Source organism: Squalius cephalus (genome assembly GCF_949319135.1).
Source record: "Squalius cephalus genome assembly, chromosome: 19".
In the NCBI taxonomy this organism is placed as follows: Eukaryota; Metazoa; Chordata; class Actinopteri; order Cypriniformes; family Leuciscidae; genus Squalius; species Squalius cephalus.
This window is the reverse complement of record NC_137140.1, coordinates 8,241,777-8,263,596: the sequence shown is the minus strand read 5'-3', so window position 1 is coordinate 8,263,596 and position 21,820 is coordinate 8,241,777. Positions and strand designations below refer to the sequence as shown.

The following is a 21,820-nucleotide window of genomic DNA, read 5'->3' as shown; positions in this document are numbered from 1 at the left end:
TCTAAAAAATAATGACAAGGATGGCAAAATGCCTTTACAGTTAGTGTGACTTTTAGTTGTCATATCTTCATGCAATGAAACTTGATGTACTGTATTATTAATGTGTTTTCATGTCATAAATTTATCAAGATCGGTCATGGAAATCCAGCAAAGAAAGAGAAGGCAGACTGACAAGCCACACAAAACTGGTATGATTTATTTTGTTTGAGGTGCTCTATTATTTATAGTAAATGTTGACTGTCATTTACTGATGTTCTTCATGTGTCCCTCCCTTCATAGTGGCAACCGTTGACCAACCCCTGAACATACAGGAGGCATGTATTTGTTATTACTCAATTTATAAAATGCAAGGGAATCATTATAACCACGAGAAGTTCAGATTGTTATGTTTTGTTCATGTATAGCTTCCTCCGCTGGTCCTTCGTGAAATCTTACTGGAGGTTGTGCTTCAAGATGGTGATGTTGCAGTTGGCTCCCTTGCCCTCACCTGCAGGTGCTTCAACAGCATTGTGAGCATGGAAAGTTTCCGCCGAGAGGCTCACTTTCAGTGGTTGGACAGTAAGTTTTATTAGTGTCACTGTTTGGTTAATCACAGCTCTCTCTCTGTTTTTTTCTCAGTTATGTATGGTTGAATATTAAGACAATGATGATGTCAGCTGACAATTTTTTTTTTTCAGGTGCCGTGAACTGGAAGGCATTCAGTGAAAATTTCAGAAACCTGTACAGGGTTCCATACAGTCTATCCAGATGTCTCCATTGTGAGACTACATACAAAGACTGTGGTGAAGGCTACAGAGGAAGAGAGCAAAGAGGTGTGATGCAGGGGTTCTTTGGCTCTGATGACTTCCAAGGATACTGCAGAGACGACTGTTTCTATGAGGCTGGAGGAAGCATCTAATGTTTCATGCAATGTGTTCCTCATGTTTGAACTTGCCACATTTATTGCTTATTTGATTTGATTTGATTCTCTCTTTTTTACCATTACATTAAGTAGAGAATGCTGCATTTATCAATATAGTTTTTCATCATATTGGTTACAGTATCTATACGGTCAATAAAGTGATGCTAATGTTTAAAGTTTTCAGAGTCATTATTCTAAGTCACGACCAGAAGTCAAGACTAAACCAATTCACCTTGGTGGTGGTGAGAATTTTCACTGGTATCTAAATTTGTCATGGCCGGTAAAAATATTTATGGCTGGTAAATTTTCACCAATGGTCATCGGCCATTGGCAGGTGTGACAAAAAATTAGTTTTAGGCCCTGTGTGTGTTCCATTGTCTTTCGCTCTTTGCATCACTCAACAACACTACGCTACTAGGGTTATGATATCCACTGAGAGCGGCAACCGTGGCGATTCTCTCCGTCGTTTAGTGACACAGCGGGTCATGTAATTTCAACATGGCCAAATACATTGAGGGGGTGGAGCGGCATTTAACATCATTAAAAAACACTTTTTTATTGTGTGTAGTCTTGATATCACGTAAGTGTACACCATTTTTATTTCTAAATTTGTAGAACTGAATGTACCTTTAAAGTAATATGCATTGAACAATTTTATAAATCATTTAAACTCAAATCAGTGTTTCATGTCCATTTATTCATTTGGTGAGTAGCCATGTCATAAGCAGGATAATGTACAGTCAGCTGGTCATTACAGCAAAATAAACCCCCACAGGGTGATATAAGGATCATTTATTTAGTGTTAATGACTGTACATTATCGTAAATCTGATCAAAATTTTGACCACAGTACAATTCGAATCAAATCTCCACTGCGAAAAGGCCCTTTTGTGTCAATGAGTAATCCGTTTGAAGTTGACCTATTTGTTTGTCATCAGTTGAACCACACTGGCATTGAAAAAGTCAAGTAGTTCAAATATTTAGCATTAAAAAATCTTAAAACCAGAAGGACTGTCAGCCGGGCAGACAGACTTTACCAGCAAAAAGAAGTCCAACTATTGTGAAAAATATTGATAAAACAAAAAGTACATATGAGGATCCAACAACAGTATTATTGGGTAATTTGTAAGGTTGTCCTCCGACTTGATTGATGTAAAATCCAACTGGAAATATGAGGGCAGCCATGCAGAAGAGGATCACTATGAAAAGTAAAAAAAATAAAAATAACATAAGGTTATTAAAACCAATCAACAGATTTGGATTATTTGTGCACATCAATTTTCCCTTTAGGTAACCTACTTGCCATGAAAGCAATCCAGCGGGCATACTTTGTTGCCTCTCGCCGCCAGTGTGAGATCACAAGCAGGCCACATGTGATAGAGAGCGAGATGATGCCCAAGATAATGAAGAACAGGGTAATGACCCATTCTGGAGGAAGGCTTGGGGAGATGCATACCCTGCTTCGACCATGGATGGTCTGGCATTGCTTGACTAGACCCACAGTAAGAGCTCCTACATGCAAAACACATGAAAATGTCATGACTTTAAAGAGTAAAACAAGTTTTTGATTAACACCACATAACACAAGAAGATAACAGCATACATGAATGACACAAGGGTGAGTAAATAATGCCATGTTCCTTTAAGTACTTTACAAAAGGGCATAATGATGATATCAATATGCAGATTTCCTGTAACATGGGCAAAGGCAAGAAGAACTAAGAGTTATAGGAGTCTCTTATAATATTCAGAAATGGTGTCATTTAAATTGAGCTGAGGAAAGAGGGTGAATTCAATCCATTTCTACAAATACACAAACAATTGATTAAAATATATCTTAAATCATACTCTTTTTTTAAAGCTTTATGACTCCTAGCCTGTAAATGTGCAGTTGCTGATATTTATATGACCAAAAGTAGGTTGAAATTCTGATAGCTTGTAATGTAAATCAATGAGATCTTTATAACAGTATAGCAGACTACTTACATAAAATATATCACTCTATATCTCCCAATAATGTCTTAGTAAGATGATATTTAAATGCTTAGTTTTATGATCAAACCTCTGTGGTTTTAATTGCAGGGGTCGAAAACATAATGCAGTGCAATTCTGATTGAGAGATTTACAAATGAACATTCCTCAAAATCCTAATGTCTCATATTTGATACTCACATTTTACCATGATATTTTTCTGAAAAACTATGTTTAGATAATCAAGCAAACCAAAGTTGCTTCACTTTAGTAGGTGTTCAGTAAGTGTTCAACTTGAAATTTTATGAATATAAAAGTTCATCTTACATTTACTTTATAAAAATCAGTGAGATTTCACAGCAAAACTTTTTTACAATTTACTAAAAGGCTTTTTACTAGCTAAAAGGTATAAACAATAAATCAGAAGACATGTAGCAGATTGTGTACAACAGTTTTTTTTTAGATTTGATAACTTCGATAACTTAGAGGCATTAGAAATGTCTGTATCAAATATGATACAGTAGGCTTTATAGGGTTAAGCTGTATGAGCAAGATAAAAGACTAATGTAAAAATCTAATTTGGACACCAACTCCAACAAACACTAACAAAATGTGAGTAATTGGTTGTAAAACTGCCAAATCCAGCTTTACCGTGGGAAAGTTGTATTTAAAGTCATTTCACAGGATATCCTGTTCTTTCCCCTACACATCTTTAGAGTGACGCCATAAGAACAGTTGTTTAACCCCTTGTCTCAAAATCTCCCATCAGCTTTGTTAATGTAGTGCACAAGTCTTTGAAATATATTTATGTTATTTTTATATATATTTGAGTAAATTTTGTGACTCATTTGCTATATCATTCAAATGTAAATGTATCTACACGTATATATACAAAGTTTAACACACACTACTGGTACTTTCCAGAAACAATTATATGGATGTGAAATACTGATTTGGATTGTTTTATTACGGGAGAACAAAAAGAGCTGGAGTGATCTGACAGAGATGAAAGTAGCACAGCTACATAAGACATAGGTTGCGTGGGAGAACAGCCAATTATCCATCCTATTTTTAACCTGAGAGCAAGAGCGGCCATTTGTAAATTGAATGCGTCTCGCTTCCGGTGTCATCCGCTGCCAGTTATTTTTAGCTGTACAAAACAGCTTGTTATGCTGCTTGATTTTGCAAATTGGTATTTCTTAACATAATATTTTAATGTATTGTCGTCATTATAAACACACTGGTTTGTAGCACTTTTTTTTCCCCATTTACTGAACTTTGCTATTCTTAGTTATTTACCTATAGCAGCTAATGAACTGGAAGTCTTGCACATTCACAGAAAATAGCTTACTTCTGCATTGCAGCATAAAGTGTGTACAGTTTAGCATCATTATGCAAAAATATTTTAGATAGATGGATGGATGGATGGATGGATAGATAGATAGATAGATAATTTCTCCAGTAAGATTGTGCTGTGAATGTTTTCAGCATTCAGTGAGCATTGTACTTTTTGTTCTCTGCTACATCTCTATGGGACAAAAAAAAAAAAAAAAAAAAAAATCAAGAAACGGCTGGTGAACATCTGTTTTGTGACATATTCGTCTGGGAGAGTATCTTCATAATAATTTGTGAAATAAAAAAATGTTCTTCTTCAACAAAACTAATGTCTGCAGACCCTGCAGGGCCCATGTGTTAAAAGTCAGAAAGTTTAATGAATATTTTGTTGTCTTTTTTGAGAGTTAAAATGGAGTGGAAAATGTTAGGATCCATTGTAAGATCATTTGCAGAAACAACATTCTATTAATATTATTCCCACGTTTGCATAACAGAACAATTTTCCAACTAATTAACTGCTGTGTAGATCTCATCTCTGTGGAAGACAATTCCCAACAGACTTCATTAATACAGCAACAAACACACTGAGTAATCAACAACACATTTCCCTTAAAAGCGTTCTTCTGCACATCTCACTAATGCAAAACATTTAATCACTGGCTTTTAACAGCTAATGCCAGATGCTTTATATATTTATATGTTCTACCCATAAATGGTTGTGTGGAGAAAAGAGAATTATAGTGCCCTTTTTTGACCTGCAATGTGTCCCAACATCTACAGCAGGGAAAATGCGCTTGTTTAATGCATACATAAATGTATTAGATCCAGATGAATTGTTTTATATGGATTAAATGGATGTTTGTGTTGCAGAGATACACAATGCTCTTTACGCTCAAGTATAAAAACATTGCACATGCAGATACACGTGTGCTCTACCTAAAGAGTTAGTGAGTTACCATAGTATTTGACTGAACATTAAGTTTCTTACCCTCTTGGCCGCCTGTATTGATCCAATCTGGATTTGCAATACTTGCAATAGCAAAGATATCTGCTGCGAGAAAGAGACATCCTGAAATAATAGTGAGTTTATCCATTTTCATACTTCAGATTGTGAACTTCATGAGTTGAGGTCTGTTAGATGTTTGGGATTGTATGAGACAACTTTCACTCCCTCTTTCCAGTGGGAACCTCATGGAGATGATATCTCAGTTCATCACAGTAAGATAGCATCTGAATGTCAGATGAGGGATTATGATGCAAACAGCAGTATGACATTCAACACACAGCCCATCATCCCATTATGAAGTATTACTCCTCCCGTAACGTTACCCCAGAGCTGACCATTAACCACATCTAATGCTTGAGCATCAATGTGAGGAAAATCAGAAGTATTCCGATGTTACGTCCGTGCTGGATCTTTCCCTTTTGATTTATGGATATCGCACGAGTCTGTTCACGCATCACTATCGGATATGCTGGCAAATATGTCGTGCTTTACCGATAACTGCAGTTGTCCTTCTTGTCTTATATTCTTCCGCGTTTCGGTTTAAACTAATATACCGTAAAACAGCGTCCGCGAAGCTTTCAAAACAAAACCCTGCTCGCGAGATGTTTTCCCTTTGTAAGGAATAACGGAGGGGGCAGGAGAAGATGACGCAACACATGACGTCACCAGTCTGATTTTGACAGTTGTTGTGCTCTCATTAGAAATGCCAATGAACAAAATAGAAGTTTTATCTAATATTTGCTTGAATGTATATCTCTGCATAATTACATGCAACTGATCTAAACTAAACACTAACCCTACAGTAAATACATGATGTTATCAATATTACTCAGTAGGCCTATGTACAATTCCACAAACAACACTGTAAATGGGTCATTCCATGTTAATGACTAGCACAATAAAGTTGTGATTTTAGTTAAACATCTAAATTGAAAACTTTTTTTTACAAAAATAGACCACAGACACATTATTCTATTTTTAACTTCAGTCCCATACAAATGTGAAAATGATCATAAATGTTACATTTGTAGTTATTTTTACATTTACATTACATTTTTATGAGGGGCACATAGGTAGGTGTTCCTTTTTAAACCAATTCCATTTGATCTGTTTACGGGGTTGAGAATAAAAGGTGTTTAATGTCTGAGGTGGGAAAATATGATTTGTTTGAGGTTTAATATGTGACTAATGATGTGATCCCTGATCATCTGCGTGAACATGCCATAGACATGCTGCAGGTCTCTCTGTGAACATAGCAATAAACTGCTGTATCCGTAATGTAGAGGCCTGTTAGACAGTGCTAGAGGCAGACAGGATGGACAGCTGATTTTCCTTGCAGTGCCAAACCACATCTAACCATATGTCCCCACAGACATGTTTCGAGAACCTTGGAGTAACATCTCACAGAAAGAACTGGTAGATCTTGTGCACTCCATGAGGATGAGATGCACCGTAATAAGACTGGTGGCCAGCAGCTGGTGGCCACACACACCACATATTGACTGCTTCTTTTGACATGACTTTTGCTCTGTTCAGGGAGTCATTATTCCATTTCTGTTCGTCAAATGTCTGTGAAATTTGTTCAGTTTATGTCCCAGTTTAAAAAATAGCAGTTGAAAGTGAAAGGATTTATAATAAATATATATATATATATATAGATAGATTTATATATATATACAGTGCCCTCCACAATTAATGGCACCCCTGGTAATTATGATCAAAACTGGCTGTAAAAAATAAATCTGCATCGTTTATCCTTTTGATCTTTCATTCAAAAAATTTGCAAAATTCTAACCTTTCATTGAAGTAAAAGAATTGAATGTGGGGGGGAAATCACATTATGAAATAAATGTTTTTCTCCAAAACACGTTGGCCACAATTATTGGCACCCTTTTATTAAATACTTTTTGCAATCTCCTTTTTCCAAGATACCAGCTCTGAGTCTTCTCCTATAATGCCTGATGAGTTTGGAGAATAACTGACAAGAGATCAGAGACCGTTCCTCCATACAGAATCTCTCCAGATCCTTCAGATTCCCAGATCCATGTTTGTGCTTCTTCTCTTCAGTTCAGCCCACTCATCAGGTCAGGGGACTGGGACGGTCATGGCAGAAGCTTCATTTTGTGCTCCGCAACAAATTTTTGTGTTGATTTTGATGTTTGTTTTGGATCGTTGTCCTGATAGAAGATCCAACCACGGCCCATTATAAGATTTCTAGCAGAAGGCGTCAGGTTTTGATTTTTTATCTGTTGATATTTGATAGAATCCACAATGCCATGTATCTGAATAAGAAGTCCAGGACCTCCAGCAAAAAAATATGCCCACAACATTAAAGATCCAACGGTATATTAAATTGTACACATAGGGTACTTTTTATCCTTGTGTTCACCAAACCCATCTAGTGTGTTTGCTGCCAAAAAGCTCTTTTTTTAGTCTCATCTGACCACAGAACCCTGTGCCGTTTGAAGTTCCAGTCATGTCTGACAATTAAATTTGCTGGAGTTTGTTTCTGGAGGAGCGAGGAGGATTTTTCTTGAAACCCTCCCAAACAACATGTGGGGATGTAGTTTTTTTTAATTTATTTATTTTTATTTTTTTTGGCTTTCTGACCCCAAGACTCAACTAATCTCTGCAATTCTCCATCTTTGGCCACTCAAACTTTCATCCTCGCCGTGCATTAAGACAATATAGACACAGGTCCTCTTCCTGGCAGATTCGTAACATCTTTAGTTGATTATAACTTCTTAATTATTGCCCTGATGTTCAAAATGGGGATTTTCAATTCTTTAGCTATTGTCTTACAGCCACTTTCTATTTTGTGAAGCTCAACAATCAGAACTATATTCTGTGGTTTTACTCATTGTGATGGATGATTAAGGACATTTGGCCTTTGTGTTTCCTCATATTTAAACTCCTGTGAAACATGAAGTCATAGCTGGACAGTTTCATGTTCCTAGTCACCCTGGTGTACTAAAAAAGGTAAATATTAATGGGAATATACTTCAGAGATATTTTACTCGTAAAAAATTCTAGGGGTGCCAATAATTGTGGCCAACGTGTTTTGGAGAAAAACATTTATTTCATAATGTGATTTCCCCCCACTTTCAATTCTTTTACTTAAATGAAAGGTTAGAATTTTGCACATTTTTTGAATGAAAGATCAAAAGGATAAACGATGCAGATTTATTTTTTACAGCCAGTTTTGATCATATTTACCCGGGGTGCCATTAATTGTGGAGGGCACTGTATATATATTTATTATAAACCCTTTCACTTTGAACTGCTATTTTGTTGAAAAGAACAGCATTTATTCTAAATAGAAATCTTTTTGAACAATATAAATCTTTACTATAAATTATCATCAATTTAACACATCCTTGCTGAATAAAAGTATTGATTTCTTTAAAAAACTTTGAACTGTAGTGTATATTGTTACAAAAGATTTCTATTTTAAATAAATGCTGTTCTTTTTAAACTTTTTATTCATTTCCAACATTGATAATAAATCAGTTAGAATGCTGTACCATATACAGTATGTTTCTCATTCATGAATAATGCATATGATTTTAAAATCTGCACTTACAATGAATCAAAATCTAAAAAACACTGACATTTCCCAGGTTTCATGTTGGTTTGAACCCTGTTTATTGTACAAACATCCCAGTAATACTCCACTGGTCAATTACCATTATTCTTTTATATTCAGATCTCAAGGTTTAAGTGGTAAGAGGATCAAAATCACAACTTGTTTCATAAATATTTGTTGGTGTCGGCAGATACTTTATTAATTTACTTCTATACATTTCAAATGGACAAGTGCTGAGTTCTTCTCTAGAAGTATCAAGACCAAGTATTTATTTATCTTTTTACAGGAACAATAAAGATATCATGGACATTTTCTCATTTCATTTTAGTGAAATGAAGAGTTAGATACTGTTGAAAGATAAAATGTGCGAGAGTACTGATTGCCCATCAGATTTCATCAACAAAAGGTGTGTTGACCAAGTTTCCACTGGAGGCCATAGTCTTTTTTCCAGACATGAATTTCTTTGCCACCTGAAAAACAAATGAGACCAAGTTTGTTATGCAAATTCCAATCCAAATGATAAAAGCCTAATGGGAAAAAAAAGCATGATGAAAGCCTTAAATACACTACTATTAGCAAAATATACACTATCAATGAACATGTAGGACATACCCACTTATTTATTATTACTATTTTTCAGAATAAATTTTTATCTTTATTCAATTTTTTGACAACAGTTGCTTACATTGACAACATCAGCCGAAGACACAGCATCAATTTTCTGGGTCATAGCCTCAGGGGAATGGTAGGAACCCTCTGCCAGCGCCTGTGATCCAATAGCTTCCATTAAGCCCTCCGAACTCTCAATAGACATCAGGTACTCGGCCGTCAATTGATTCCTGCTCACACCAAATTAATTAATAATCGCAGGAAAACAAATATGTAATGTGTATAAAAAGTATTGCACTTTAGTTCTCAAGCCATCAAGATGATGAAAACTTACTTAGCTCTAATGAGGTCAGCCGCTGCGAGGTTTCCTTGTGAAATGTCATAAACTTGACCGACTGCTGCTTTGATTACCTGAACAGAAAAAGAAAAAAACACTTTAAATAGAAAACTTTTTACTCTCATGGGTAACACCACTAGCTTTTGATGTTAAATCTAGCCTAATTTGTTATTACAAACAAAATGTTGCATGTACATTAAAATCACTGGCTATTTTAATAAAGTTTCACATTTGTAAGATAGACAGACAGAATCACAGAACGATAGATAGGTGATAGATAGATAGATAGATAGATAGATAGATAGATAGATAGATAGATAGATAGATAGATAGATAGATAGATAGAATCACAGAACGATAGATAGGTGATAGATAGAATATCTTGAATAGCTTAATTATGGCTTCTTCAATCATAAATGAGAGGTTTCTTGGAAATCAAACCCATGGCCTTGGCTAGCGCCACGCGTAGAATAAATTCATGTTGAAACCAGAGCGTAATGTAAATCACACGTACGTCTTTGGCAGCGTTAGCCTGGCAGATGGTGTACACTCCAAACAGACCAGAGTCAGTGTAGTTGGCATTGAAGGCAGAGGCCTGCAACAAAGCCAGACAGACACAGTTACAGAGTCCTTCATAAAAGCCTTTTTTGAGCTGAAGGTCTCATAAAGAGATACTCACATCAAAGGGCTGAGCTGTGACCTTTGAGATGGCCTGACTCAGTTTGCTTGTAGTGTTGGAGCCTCTCTTCACACGTGGTCCTGCTCCGAGCACATGCTGCAGAATGCTGAACGCTGTGGCGTCAGCTGATGTTACACTCGCACCTTCACTCGTCACCACCGCATGAACCAGTCCTCGTCCAGTCTGATGCCTCAGCTCACCTGGACAACAGAGCCAGAGACTAACATTACACAGCGAGTCAGATGCGGCATTCCAATCACCTACTTAAAATATGGCCTAAAATGATGCACTCTTTTTGTGCAGAAAACGTACATACTTTTGAGTGTGCAGCAGAACAGCATTTGTATTAACTTGCCACAGTCGCCTCTGGTTTGCTTAGTTGTACTAACGTTGCTGTATGAGAACTGAGCTGAGCTAAATTATGACAACAACAAAACATTTCTGCAGAACTGCTTTATATATGAAATGAACTAATTTAATAATTGATGATCTTTACAATGGAAAAGAATCAACACTAAACTGACTTCAGCTGAACAACAGCCAAAATGCATCATTTTTGGGCCGGATCCGCACGGGAATGGAACAGTTCAGCAATGAGAACAGTTTGGCTCGAAGGTGGAAAAGTGGCTTATGTTAATATGTATTATATCTTTTCATAAAGAACTGTAGCCAAATCTAAAAATGCATTATAATATTATTTGCATTCTTAGTTACATCTGAAATTGGTTGTTTGTCATGCGTTTTAATGCATTATATTTTCTAAAGGTGTAACAATGAATAGATAAGTATTATAATAATGGACTATAACTGTGGTTACAATTATTCATTAAACTGTACAATGCATTTTAAGGTGTATTACAAGACATTATTAATGCACTAAAAATACTTTTAGAATGCATTACATATAAAGGCTTTAAGCTATTTGTTACTGAGAAGGCCTATAAATTGTCAAATATTTTTTTCTAAAAGTTCATTGTCAACTTAAGCGTGGGCTAGCACACACATTACCTGAAAGCAAAAAGATATGGACTACAAACCCAAAAAGTATTGCATTGTTATTCAGTTCTCATGTGTTTTGTCTGAGAAACACTATCTTGCATAACTCAGCTGGTACATCACAGTGCTAAAACTATCAAGTGAACGTACAAACTGAGAAAACATACACCTTGAATATGCTGCAAGTTGCTTTGGATAAAAACATCTGCCAAATGAGTAAATATAAATTGTGTGTGAGTGACTGTTAAAGGCATAGTTTACCCAAAAATATTTAATTCTCATCGTTTACTCACCCTCATGTCATTCCAAACCCGTAAGACTTTCATTCATCTTCGAAACACAAATGAAGATATTTTTAATGGAATCTGAGAGCTTTCTGTTCTTCAATTGACAGTCTGACAATCAACTCTGACAGTTCAAAATGTTCATAACGAGATCGTAAAATAAATCCATATGAATTGAGCAGTCTAATCCAAGTCTTCTGAAAAGACACGATAGCTTTATATGATGAACAGCGCATCAAGCAAGTATGCTTGAGCTTCCGTTTACCACATTTCAGTGCTGTACATATGTTCTCTGACCAATGTTAATATGTGAATAAAAGCCTTAATGAAATCATATAAAGCAATTGTGTCTCTTCAGAAATATGGATTTTAAATGGATTTCTTTTACAATCTCTTTATTAACATTTTGAAGTATCAGAGTTTTGTGTGAATATAGACTTTCAGTGGAGGGATAGAAAACTCTCCGAATTCATAAAAAACATCAAAATGAACGAAAATCCTATGGGTTTGGAACCACATGAGTCTGAGTAAATGAAAGAATTTTCATTTTTTGGGTGAACTATTCCTTTAAGTGTGGCTGTCCATTTGCTGTCTATGTAGGCAGCAGACAGCAAGATCGTTCACTAGGTTTTACAATAAAGTCATGTGTTTTGTGTGTTGTATTTTTTACATGCATTACTGTTCTAGTAGTAATAATGCTCTCTACCTCCACGGTACACGGCTTTGGATCCAACAGTGCCTGTTCCACTGCGGATGTTCAGGAACTGCTCGCCAACCTGCTTAAGTATGTCATGATCCACACCTACACAATAACATACAGTACAAATAACTGAATTCATTGCCTTTTTTGGGTCAGATTAAATGTTTTTCTTTAAAAATATAATTACATACCAAGACCAACAAGGGCCATTCTTGCACTTGTAAAGTTGTTCTGAACAAAGCTGTGCATCTGTGTAAGAGGACATAAAAATACAGAAAACAGCAACGTTTAACTTTTATTTGTAATGCATTATACACAATTATTTGCTGTGGTAGGTATATTTGTGCAGTTGCAGGATTGTTATTTACCGTTCTTAAGCAACGTCATAACTTGGTGCATTAATAAAGAATGTTGGGATTGATGTGTGGTCACAAGCGTGTATATCAGCTATTATACAACTAAATTAAACTTTAAAGATTGAAGAATGGATTTTTATTATGTTAGTGTTACCATTTTGAGTGTTTTCCTGAGTGTTTAGGCATTATATAAATTAGACTTATTAAGTGACTTAAGTAAAATATGTTGTTTTACCTGTTCTGTGGTGATTTGGCCAATCATGTAGTCTGGACAGTACAAGGAATTGGACAGGGCATTCTTATAAGCTGTAGCATGCAAATTCTCGATGACACCTGAAGCACAAACAGATGAAAAATAGAAACAGGAAGTGGAAACATTAGAACTGCCATCCACCGAAGTGTATCATAAACCAATGACAAAACTATACAGGTCATTCTCCTCCAGTATTCCTCATTTAGATGTCAAGCTTGTAATCCTTGGTTGTCTTCTAGTGTGTTCATATAGCAGTTTTTCACCATTCAAATGAAGTAAACAATTAAAAAAATTCAAAAGGTCTAAAGTGAGCATTAAAGGGTTAAAAACTGCATACCAATCTGTGGAGTCTGATTGGCAAGTGCCTTATCCACTTTCACCCTGGCAGTGAGGTCTGACACTTCCCATTGACGAAACTCTGGTGCAGTGGTCACATTGATCAGGTACTCCATTACAGTGTCACTGTGAGAGGACACACAGACAACATGATTTCGGTGGAAGAAGAGATCACACTAATCTTTACACATTATCAGACAAACTAATAATGTGTTCTACTCACATATGATCTCTCAGGCAGTCTACGGTGTACACCACGTTCTCCCTGGAGCTTGACACACTGCACATAAAAATATATACATTTACTTACAAAGTATGCATCCTTTGATCATAATAATGCACCAAATATATTATGCCATTGATTGGCAGGTCTGTTCTGAAAAGGTCTTGAACAGCAAAAGGGCAAAAAACAGAAGGTAAACCTGAATCCTGAAGCAAAACCACTTGAGAATCACTGAATTCTGTCACAAATAATAGAAATTCAGAAGACAGTATTCTGTGACACTGTCAAACTGACCTTAAGCTTCCCCCGACAGTCTCAACACCACGGCAGATCTTGAAGGCGGATGCTCCCTTGGTTGTCTGGAATCAGCAGGATATAGAAGTGAATGCTAATAGAGTCACAGCACACTAGCAGTCAAACAGAGTCATGATCGATGTATACCAGACTGGCAGCCAGACGAAGCATGTGTGTAACCCCGAGGTTGTCAATCGCCTCATATCGGCTTCCGGCCCTGACAAGCACACCAATCCGAGAAGCAGGAGAATAGTTTTCCAAGGAAGCAATCACTAACCCACTGGGCAATTTTGTCACCTGGAATGGGGAAAAGGATGAGTGTATTTACACCTTCTAATTTGTACCAATTGCTTACTAATATCATTGTTTTGGCATTTTCAAGTTAGGCTAAACATTAATAGAATTATTGATGTCACACAATAGACTAGAAGACTTATTTTGACTTATAAAAAGATGTCAAATTGTCACTGAGCTGTCATCAAATATTTAATAAGTTTTAACAACATTATGTTTGATTGATTTTTTATTTTCATGTATAAATGTATTTTTTCAACAAACGGAGTACCTAATTTAGTCGTTTCCTAATAGGGATACAAGATTTGGACACTTTAGAGAGCACATATGATTAAGACTGTAATTACTCATCTCATTGCACAAGCTAATCATCAGATGACTGATCTCACCTGCAAATTTTCATAATTTTACTTTCTATATTATTTAAAAAAATAACGTGTATTTCTTGTGGATGTTCCAACAGGGATACAGAATTTGTTTAACTTAATTTCATGTTATATTTGGTTGTATATGAGATTTAATAAAAATATAACTATTTTGAAATGTCAATTTATATCACCAAGTTGGAATTTGCATTATAATTCAATATTTCTCAATAAACACACAATCAACATTAATAAACACCTAAATAGCATCTGTATGATTTGGAATTTTATAATGAATTCCATTTTTCAGGTTTGAATTACCCCTAAACATGTGATCAATCACACAACATAGGCTATTTCTATAAAAAAAATGATAATTAACATTTGAAATTTAACATTTGAAATGCTGCTTATAGAGATTTAATTCACACATATTTTATAATATTTATCCAATAAATTATTGAATAGAATTGAATAGAATAGAATTAATAGACTATGGAATAAGTTTAATATTAGTGCACTTATCTGGATATAGCTCAATATATTATGGGATCAATATGATAAAATGTTGGTGTCAACATTTATTTAAAAGTTACCTGAAAACAATATGACAAAAAAAATATTGGATCATATCTGTTCAATTTAAAAAATACACATTGTACATTTCAGGGAATACATTTGCATAATTAGTATTAAAATAATTTGAATAAAATAATTAGTTTAATCACAAACTTGCATTCAACTAGTTAACTCTTTCTGGTATAGCAGCACAAATTTCAAATTCAATATGGGAATGGCAATTCAGTTCAAATCCTCCTATTTCATAGACAGTCCCTAATATCAGAACAGAAACCCTCCCCAGCACCACACATACATGAACATCCTGGTACATGTGAGGAGCGCCTGCCGAGACCTTGACGCCCGACAGAGGCACAGTTAAGGGCTGGTCCCTTTGAGTGGCCGCATAGAAGCGTCTCTGTGGAGAGAGAGACAAATCATCATCCACTGACCTGCACTTCCTGCGGCAGAAACTTTACTGGCTCCACGGCTGCCGCAACCTCCACCTTACGGGCAGCCTGGGCTGCATAAAGCCTCCTCTGAAAATCACAAAAGACATCACGCCTCTGAAGAAAGAGTGTGTGCAAAAATAACAGAATAAAGAGGGGAAGAGCGAGGCATGGGATGGCTACTTAACCCGCGTTTCACACGAACAAAAGGGGTGATGCTTGGGAAACTTAGAGAGTTACAAGCCCTTCTTTTCATGTGAATTTCAGTTGAAGTCATAATAACACCAGAAATATGTAATTAAACATCCGATGCTGTATAGAGTGATGATCTCATCTAATAGAGGTAAGAAGTAAAATTATCATCATACTGTTGCTCTTACAACCCTATATATACAGTGAGGAAAATAAGTATTTGAACACCCTGCTGAACATTTTGCAAGTTCTCCCACTTAGAAATCATGGAGGGGTCTGAAATTGTCATCGTAGGTGCATGTCCACTGTGAGAGACATAATCTAAAAAAAAAAATCCAGAAATCACAATATATCATTTTTTAACTATTTATTTGTATGATACAGCTGCAAATAAGTATTTGAACACCTGTCTATTAGCTAGAATTCTGACCCTCAAAGACCTGTTAGTCTGCCTTTAAAATGTCCACCTCCACTCCATTTATTATCCTAAATTAGATGCACCTGTTTGAGGTCGTTAGCTGCATAAAGACACCTGTCCACCCCATACAATCAGTAAGAATCCAACTACTAATGGTGCGTTCAAGTCCTCCTGGGAAGTTCGTACGTACGAGGTGGGAAGTCGTGCTTATAACGGCATGTGCGTTCAAGTCACTTTCGTCGGAGCAAGATGGCGGAGTACTTTCTCTTAATTAATTACACAAAAATACAGTAAGATTCTTAAACTCTTGTTCTAGAAAATGAAGAACAAAGAAATGTGCATCAGGTGTACTTTGTATTCTTATGTTTTTAATTAATTTATGAAGCCACTGCCAGCTCATCGTTATATGTTGCATTGTTATATTATAATACTATCATATTCTGTGTTGGCGATTAGCTAACTGCTCTGTAAATAGAAAAGCCTGACAATATCACAGCTAAATACCTTTACGTATTGTGTATTCCGCCATGTTAATCACTGACACGCCCCCAACTCGTACAGATCGGGGCTTAAAGAAAATCCCGAGCTCCCCACTGGTATTTACGACATTGTGGTGGCGTTCATGTGCGTTCAACTCGTAAATACGATCTATACGAGATGACTTGAACGCACCATAACATGGCCAAGACCAAAGAGCTGTCCAAAGACACTAGAGACAAAATTGTACACCTCCACAAGGCTGGAAAGGGCTACGGGGAAATTGCCAAGCAGCTTGGTGAAAAAAGGTCCACTGTTGGAGCAATCATTAGAAAATGGAAGAAGCTAAACATGACTGTCAATCTCCCTCGGACTGGGGCTCCATGCAAGATCTCACCTCGTGGGGTCTCAATGATCCTAAGAAAGGTGAGAAATCAGCCCAGAACTACACAGGAGGAGCTGGTCAATGACCTGAAAAGAGCTGGGACCACCGTTTCCAAGGTTACTGTTGGTAATACACTAATGGCTTGTTTCCACTGAGCGGTACGGAACAGTACGCATTTATTTGCGTTTCCACTATCAAAAGTTGTGAATGGTACCAAAATGCCGAACCGTACCGTACCACTTTTTAGGTACCCTTCCATTGGGGTACCTAGCACAGTGGTACGGTACTAAAAGGTGAAGCTAGACTCACTGCAGGATGTTGATTGGTTGACAGAGAATCGTCACTTGCGCGTGCTACAAGGGGAATGACAACATAAGAAGCGCCATTTAATACAGTTTAATATAATACTACTGTTACTGTGTCACGAAATGTAATTTTAAGAGTTTTTCAGGCGAGAATGTAGTTGTTTAAAGCTCAAATCTGTGGTTTATTTATAAAGATGATTTTTTTTCCCCCGGTTGTGAGATCCATGCGATCAGCAGGCGCTCGGCGCTCATGTTTCCCGGCTGGATGAGCCTTTCCTCGGCTAGTTCTTCTGTCGTTCGCCGCTGACTCCGACGGTAGTGGTTAAACATGAGATATAATTCGTCTTGTGTAGACCTAACGGGCGATCTTTGGTCTCGTGAATATATAATTCGTTCCATGTCAATCGTTTTGGCTGAGGGTAAGTTTAGTTTCATATTATAGGCTATTTGTATTTAACTTTACTGTTGTAATGTTAGACTAGAGCGCTGCATTTGGATATTTGACTAATTGTTTGCTTTATTTCTTATTGTATAGCTTCTTGTACCTTTTACTTAAACTTTTATATTGGCTATTATTGATAAAACTGAAATTTTACAAAAAGAAATATGGTTTCTTGTCATTTTTTTACTACAAGATTATCACTGATGTTTATTGCAACATTTGTACAAATGCATATATTGCCTGGAATATGTTGAATTTATTTATTTTTTTAAACGAAAAGAGGTAACGTTAGGGTTGTTTTAACTTTCGTTTTGTTAGAAATAGAATAACGTATAACGTGCAGTGAATAATCAATATGCGTTGCGCATGAACCACATTTGTGTCCCTATAATGTTACATTTATCTAAATGAAAACGAAAAGAGGCAGAGTGGTGTTTTATAACACATTTCATTTTATTGTTGCTTAAAATGTACATACAGAGTAACAGAGATAACCGGAGTAGCAGAGCGAGCTGAGTGACGCTTTTAAGAACGCGCTGTACCATTTGCATGTAGGAGTCGCACATGGCAAGTACAAACTTTGCGTACTTGATATTGAGAAAAGCCTAATGTCGGCGCTTGTCTTCTTGTGACAAACATGTCGAGGAGCAAGAACAAGATCTGCTGTATGTCATCCATTGTAGTTTACTATGTTCTTCTTCGCGCGAAAATGACGTCGATCCAAACACCACGCCTATCAAGTAAGGGTACTGTTGGCAGTGGAAACGCTAGCCAGATCATGGTTAACAGACCCGAACCGTACCATACTGTCCCGTACCGTACTGCTCAGTGGAAACGAGCCATAAGACGTCATGGTTTGAAATCATGCATGGCACGGAAGGTTCCCCTGCTTAAACCAGCACATGTCAAGGCCCGTCTTAAGTTTGCCAATGACCATTTGGATGATCCAGAGGAGTCATGGGAGAAAGTCATGTGGTCAGATGAGACCAAAATAGAACTTTTTGGTCATAATTCCACTAAACGTGTTTGGAGGAAGAAGAATGATGAGTACCATCCCAAGAACACCATCCCTACTGTGAAGCATGGGGGTGGTAGCATCATGCTTTGGGGGTGTTTTTCTGCACATGGGACAGGGCGACTGCACTGTATTAAGGAGAGGATGACCGGGGCCATGTATTGCGAGATTTTGGGGAACAACCTCCTTCCCTCAGTTAGAGCATTGAAGATGGGTCGAGGCTGGGTCTTCTCATGACAATGACCCGAAGCACACAGCCAGGATAACCAAGGAGTGGCTCTGTAAGAAGCATATCAAGGTTCTGGCGTGGCCTAGCCAGTCTCCAGACCTAAACCCAATAGAAAATCTTTGGAGGGAGCTCAAACTCCGTGTTTCTCAGCGACAGCCCAGAAACCTGACTGATCTAGAGAAGATCTGTGTGGAGGAGTGGGCCAAAATCCCTCCTGCAGTGTGTGCAAACCTGGTGAAAAACTACAGGAAACGTTTGACCTCTGTAATTGCAAACAAAGGCTACTGTACTAAATATTAACATAGATTTTCTCAGGTGTTCAAATACTTATTTGCAGCTGTATCATACAAATAAATAGTTGAAAAATCATACATTGTGATTTCTGGATTTTTTTTTCCGATTATGTCTCTCACAGTGGACATGCACCTACAATGACAATTTCAGACCCCTCCATGATTTCTAAGTGGGAGAACTTGCAAAATAGCAGGGTGTTCAAATACTTATTTTCCTCACTGTATTAGTATAGTATGGGTCATGACTCATAAGTTTGAAAACATTACTATTTCATATTTTTGAAGTCTCTTATGCTCATCAAGCCTGCATTTATTTGATAAAAAAATACTGAAAGAAAATATTATTACACTTTTAAATAATGGTTATCTATTTTAATATACTTAGTTTAAAATATAGGCTAATTTATTTCTGTGATGCAAAGCTGAATTTTCATCAGCCATTACTCCAGTCTTCAGTGTCACATGATCCTTCAGAAATCCTTCAAATACGCTGATTTATTATCAATGTTGGAAACAGTTGTGCTGCTTAATATTTTTTGTAACCTGTGATTCTTTTTCCAGGATTCACTGACGAATAAAAAGTTAAAAAGAACAGCATTTATTCCAAATAGAAATCTTTTAGAACAATATAGACTAAATCTTTACTATCACTTTTTATCAATTTAACATCCTTGCTGAATAAAAGTATTAATTCTTTCAACAAAAAAAATAAACAAAAAAAATTACTGACCCCAAACTTTTGAACGATACAAAAGTTTTCTATTTTAAATAAATGCTGTTCTTTTTTCAATTTTTTTATTTATCAAAGAAACCTAAAAAAAGTATCACAGGTTATAAAAAATATTAAGCAGCACAAATGTTTCCAACATTGATAATAAATCAGCGTATTTGAAGGCTTTCTGAAGGATCATGTGACACTGAAGACTGGAGTTGCGGCTGATGAAAATTCAGCTTTGCATCACAGAAATAAATTATATTTTAAAGTATATTAAAATAGAAAACCATTATTTTAAAGTGTAATAATATTTCACAAAAATATAAAAAAATAGTATTGTTTCCAAACATTTGACCAGGGGCCAGTTGCATAAACATAGCCATTTGTGTCTTAAGAACTAGTATGATCAACTAGAAGTAAGTTAGGGGTAATCAGTCTTACTGTTCGGTGTCAAATTAGACCAATCTACGTTTTTATGTGACCGACTTTAAAAAGTTATTAACAGTTTTAAAGAATAAAATTGGATGACTAACTTGTAAGACTAGTCTTAACAGTTTATGCAACTGGCCACAGTACTGTGTGTATATATATATATATATATATATATATAGTTTATAAAGAATTCTAAAAGCATTACACAACACATTATACTGTACATAGTTGTGTGTGACAAATGAAACTTAAATTTGAATTTATCTAAAACTCTATCACTTCTCATTTTTAAGCATAAACCTTCCACTCAAAAGGTTTTTAATATCATGAAAAACATAAATACAGACAAGTGTATGAACGTTTAACTCATAATGTATGTAATAAAAAAAAAGCTATTAAACTTTTAGAATTAATGAATCGCATGACAACTAAGATAAGTAAACCTTTCTCTCTCTCTCTCTCTCTCTCTCTCTCTCTCTCTCACACACACACACACTAGATCTTCATTATGTCACTCTTCCTGCTCTAGTACAGCTGACTTCAAAGTGCTGTCATATCAGGAAAGGAAAGCTTATGAGTCCATGGAAATGTTTAGAAAAAATAGCGTAATAAATAAAATAATACGAATGTATAAATCAAATAAAAAAATTATACATCTAACAGTACAGTACTATAATGGGTATAAAAAACATCATTGGTCTTTATACAAGAAACTATACAGATGGCTTTTCAATTTTAGGATGTGGTTCCGTTGCACTGAAAGCCGCTGCGATAACTTACATAACTGAATTTAAAAATATGGATAAAATGAAGTTAATAAAATGACATGTTGAGAGCTGAACTGACAACTGTATCTCTTGTGAACCGGGTATATCATCGTGAGAACCAAGGCCAGAGTCAGTGCCACCTTCACAAAATAAGACACAAAACTATGCAGCAGAACCTCTACTAGTCATCTTTAACCATGTTAATGAAATTCTCACCGATAACTGGCTTATTCCCCGGATCCCCCTCATCTTCTCTCTCTCCTTCAGACAGACCACAGCAATATGGCTGACCTAAGGATGTCCTACCCAAAATCCTTCGCTCTCTGCTTCTTCTTCTTCTTTTGTTTTAATGGCGGGCTGGTGTCATGAGCACACCGCCACCTACTGTTCAATTCAATGCATCGTATTCAATGCCTTTAATATAATAATAAAAATAAACAAAATCAAAACCCGCTGACGCTGCGTGTTCAGCTCCTCTGAGTCCCTCTTACAAGCTGCAAAGCAATTAGAGCTATGGACATATACAAAAATAAATTATTTGCTTAAATTTAAGGTTTTAAACTTAATTTTAATTAAAAAAAGTATAGTTTAATTAACACGACTACTGTTTAAAAAAAAG

The 21,820-nt window shown here is 36.2% G+C and overlaps 2 protein-coding genes and 1 long non-coding RNA gene across 4 annotated transcripts in view; 1 reads left to right on the top strand and 2 right to left on the bottom strand.

Moving 5' to 3' along the window:
- LOC307147258 overlaps positions 1-314 on the top strand; it is a 404-nt gene extending 90 nt beyond the window's left edge. The window contains exons 2-3 of the long non-coding RNA XR_013819252.1: positions 130-188; positions 280-314. This is a non-coding gene — a long non-coding RNA (uncharacterized lncRNA). The remainder of the gene's footprint in view (positions 1-129; positions 189-279) is intronic.
- A 1,222-nt stretch (positions 315-1,536) lies between these two features.
- Positions 1,537-5,871, bottom strand: mosmob (modulator of smoothened b). The gene is made up of 3 exons (XM_079852249.1): positions 5,195-5,871; positions 2,200-2,412; positions 1,537-2,099 (listed from the first exon to the last, which is right to left on the bottom strand). Exons 1-3 carry the CDS (start codon positions 5,304-5,306, stop codon positions 1,915-1,917), a joined length of 510 nt encoding a protein of 169 aa, XP_079708375.1. The 5' UTR covers positions 5,307-5,871; the 3' UTR covers positions 1,537-1,914.
- Positions 5,872-9,075: 3,204 nt separating this feature from the next.
- Positions 9,076-21,553, bottom strand: uqcrc2b (ubiquinol-cytochrome c reductase core protein 2b). Of its 2 annotated transcripts, none has more exons than XM_079851068.1 (14): positions 21,418-21,553; positions 15,535-15,621; positions 14,013-14,162; positions 13,866-13,930; positions 13,572-13,628; positions 13,350-13,474; positions 12,995-13,092; positions 12,595-12,652; positions 12,410-12,505; positions 10,424-10,623; positions 10,259-10,339; positions 9,742-9,818; positions 9,484-9,637; positions 9,076-9,268 (listed from the first exon to the last, which is right to left on the bottom strand). In XM_079851068.1, exons 1-14 carry the CDS (start codon positions 21,448-21,450, stop codon positions 9,185-9,187), a joined length of 1,365 nt encoding a protein of 454 aa, XP_079707194.1. In that variant the 5' UTR covers positions 21,451-21,553; the 3' UTR covers positions 9,076-9,184. The 2 variants fall into 2 exon arrangements, with proteins under 2 accessions (XP_079707194.1, XP_079707193.1); XM_079851067.1 differs by lacking the exon at positions 15,535-15,621 and adding an exon at positions 15,399-15,500 and having other exon boundaries at positions 21,418-21,552.
- Positions 21,554-21,820: the final 267 nt, after the last annotated feature.

Bases quoted from the DNA above. Each gene is read 5' to 3' on its own strand.
- mosmob (XM_079852249.1), bottom strand. From the start codon at position 5,306: ATGAAAATGGATAAACTCACTATTATTTCAGGATGTCTCTTTCTCGCA. The intron at 2,413-5,194 runs GTAAGAAACTTA...TTTTGCATGTAG, and splicing joins CAATACAGGCGGCCAAGAGG to GAGCTCTTACTGTGGGTCTA. The intron at 2,100-2,199 runs GTAGGTTACCTA...TACTTTTCATAG, and splicing joins CTGGATTGCTTTCATGGCAA to TGATCCTCTTCTGCATGGCT.
- uqcrc2b (XM_079851067.1), bottom strand. From the start codon at position 21,450: ATGAGGGGGATCCGGGGAATAAGCCAGTTATCG. The intron at 13,931-14,012 runs GTATACATCGAT...TGCTGATTCCAG, and splicing joins TTCGTCTGGCTGCCAGTCTG to ACAACCAAGGGAGCATCCGC. The intron at 9,638-9,741 runs GTAAGTTTTCAT...TGGTGTGAGCAG, and splicing joins GCTGACCTCATTAGAGCTAA to GAATCAATTGACGGCCGAGT.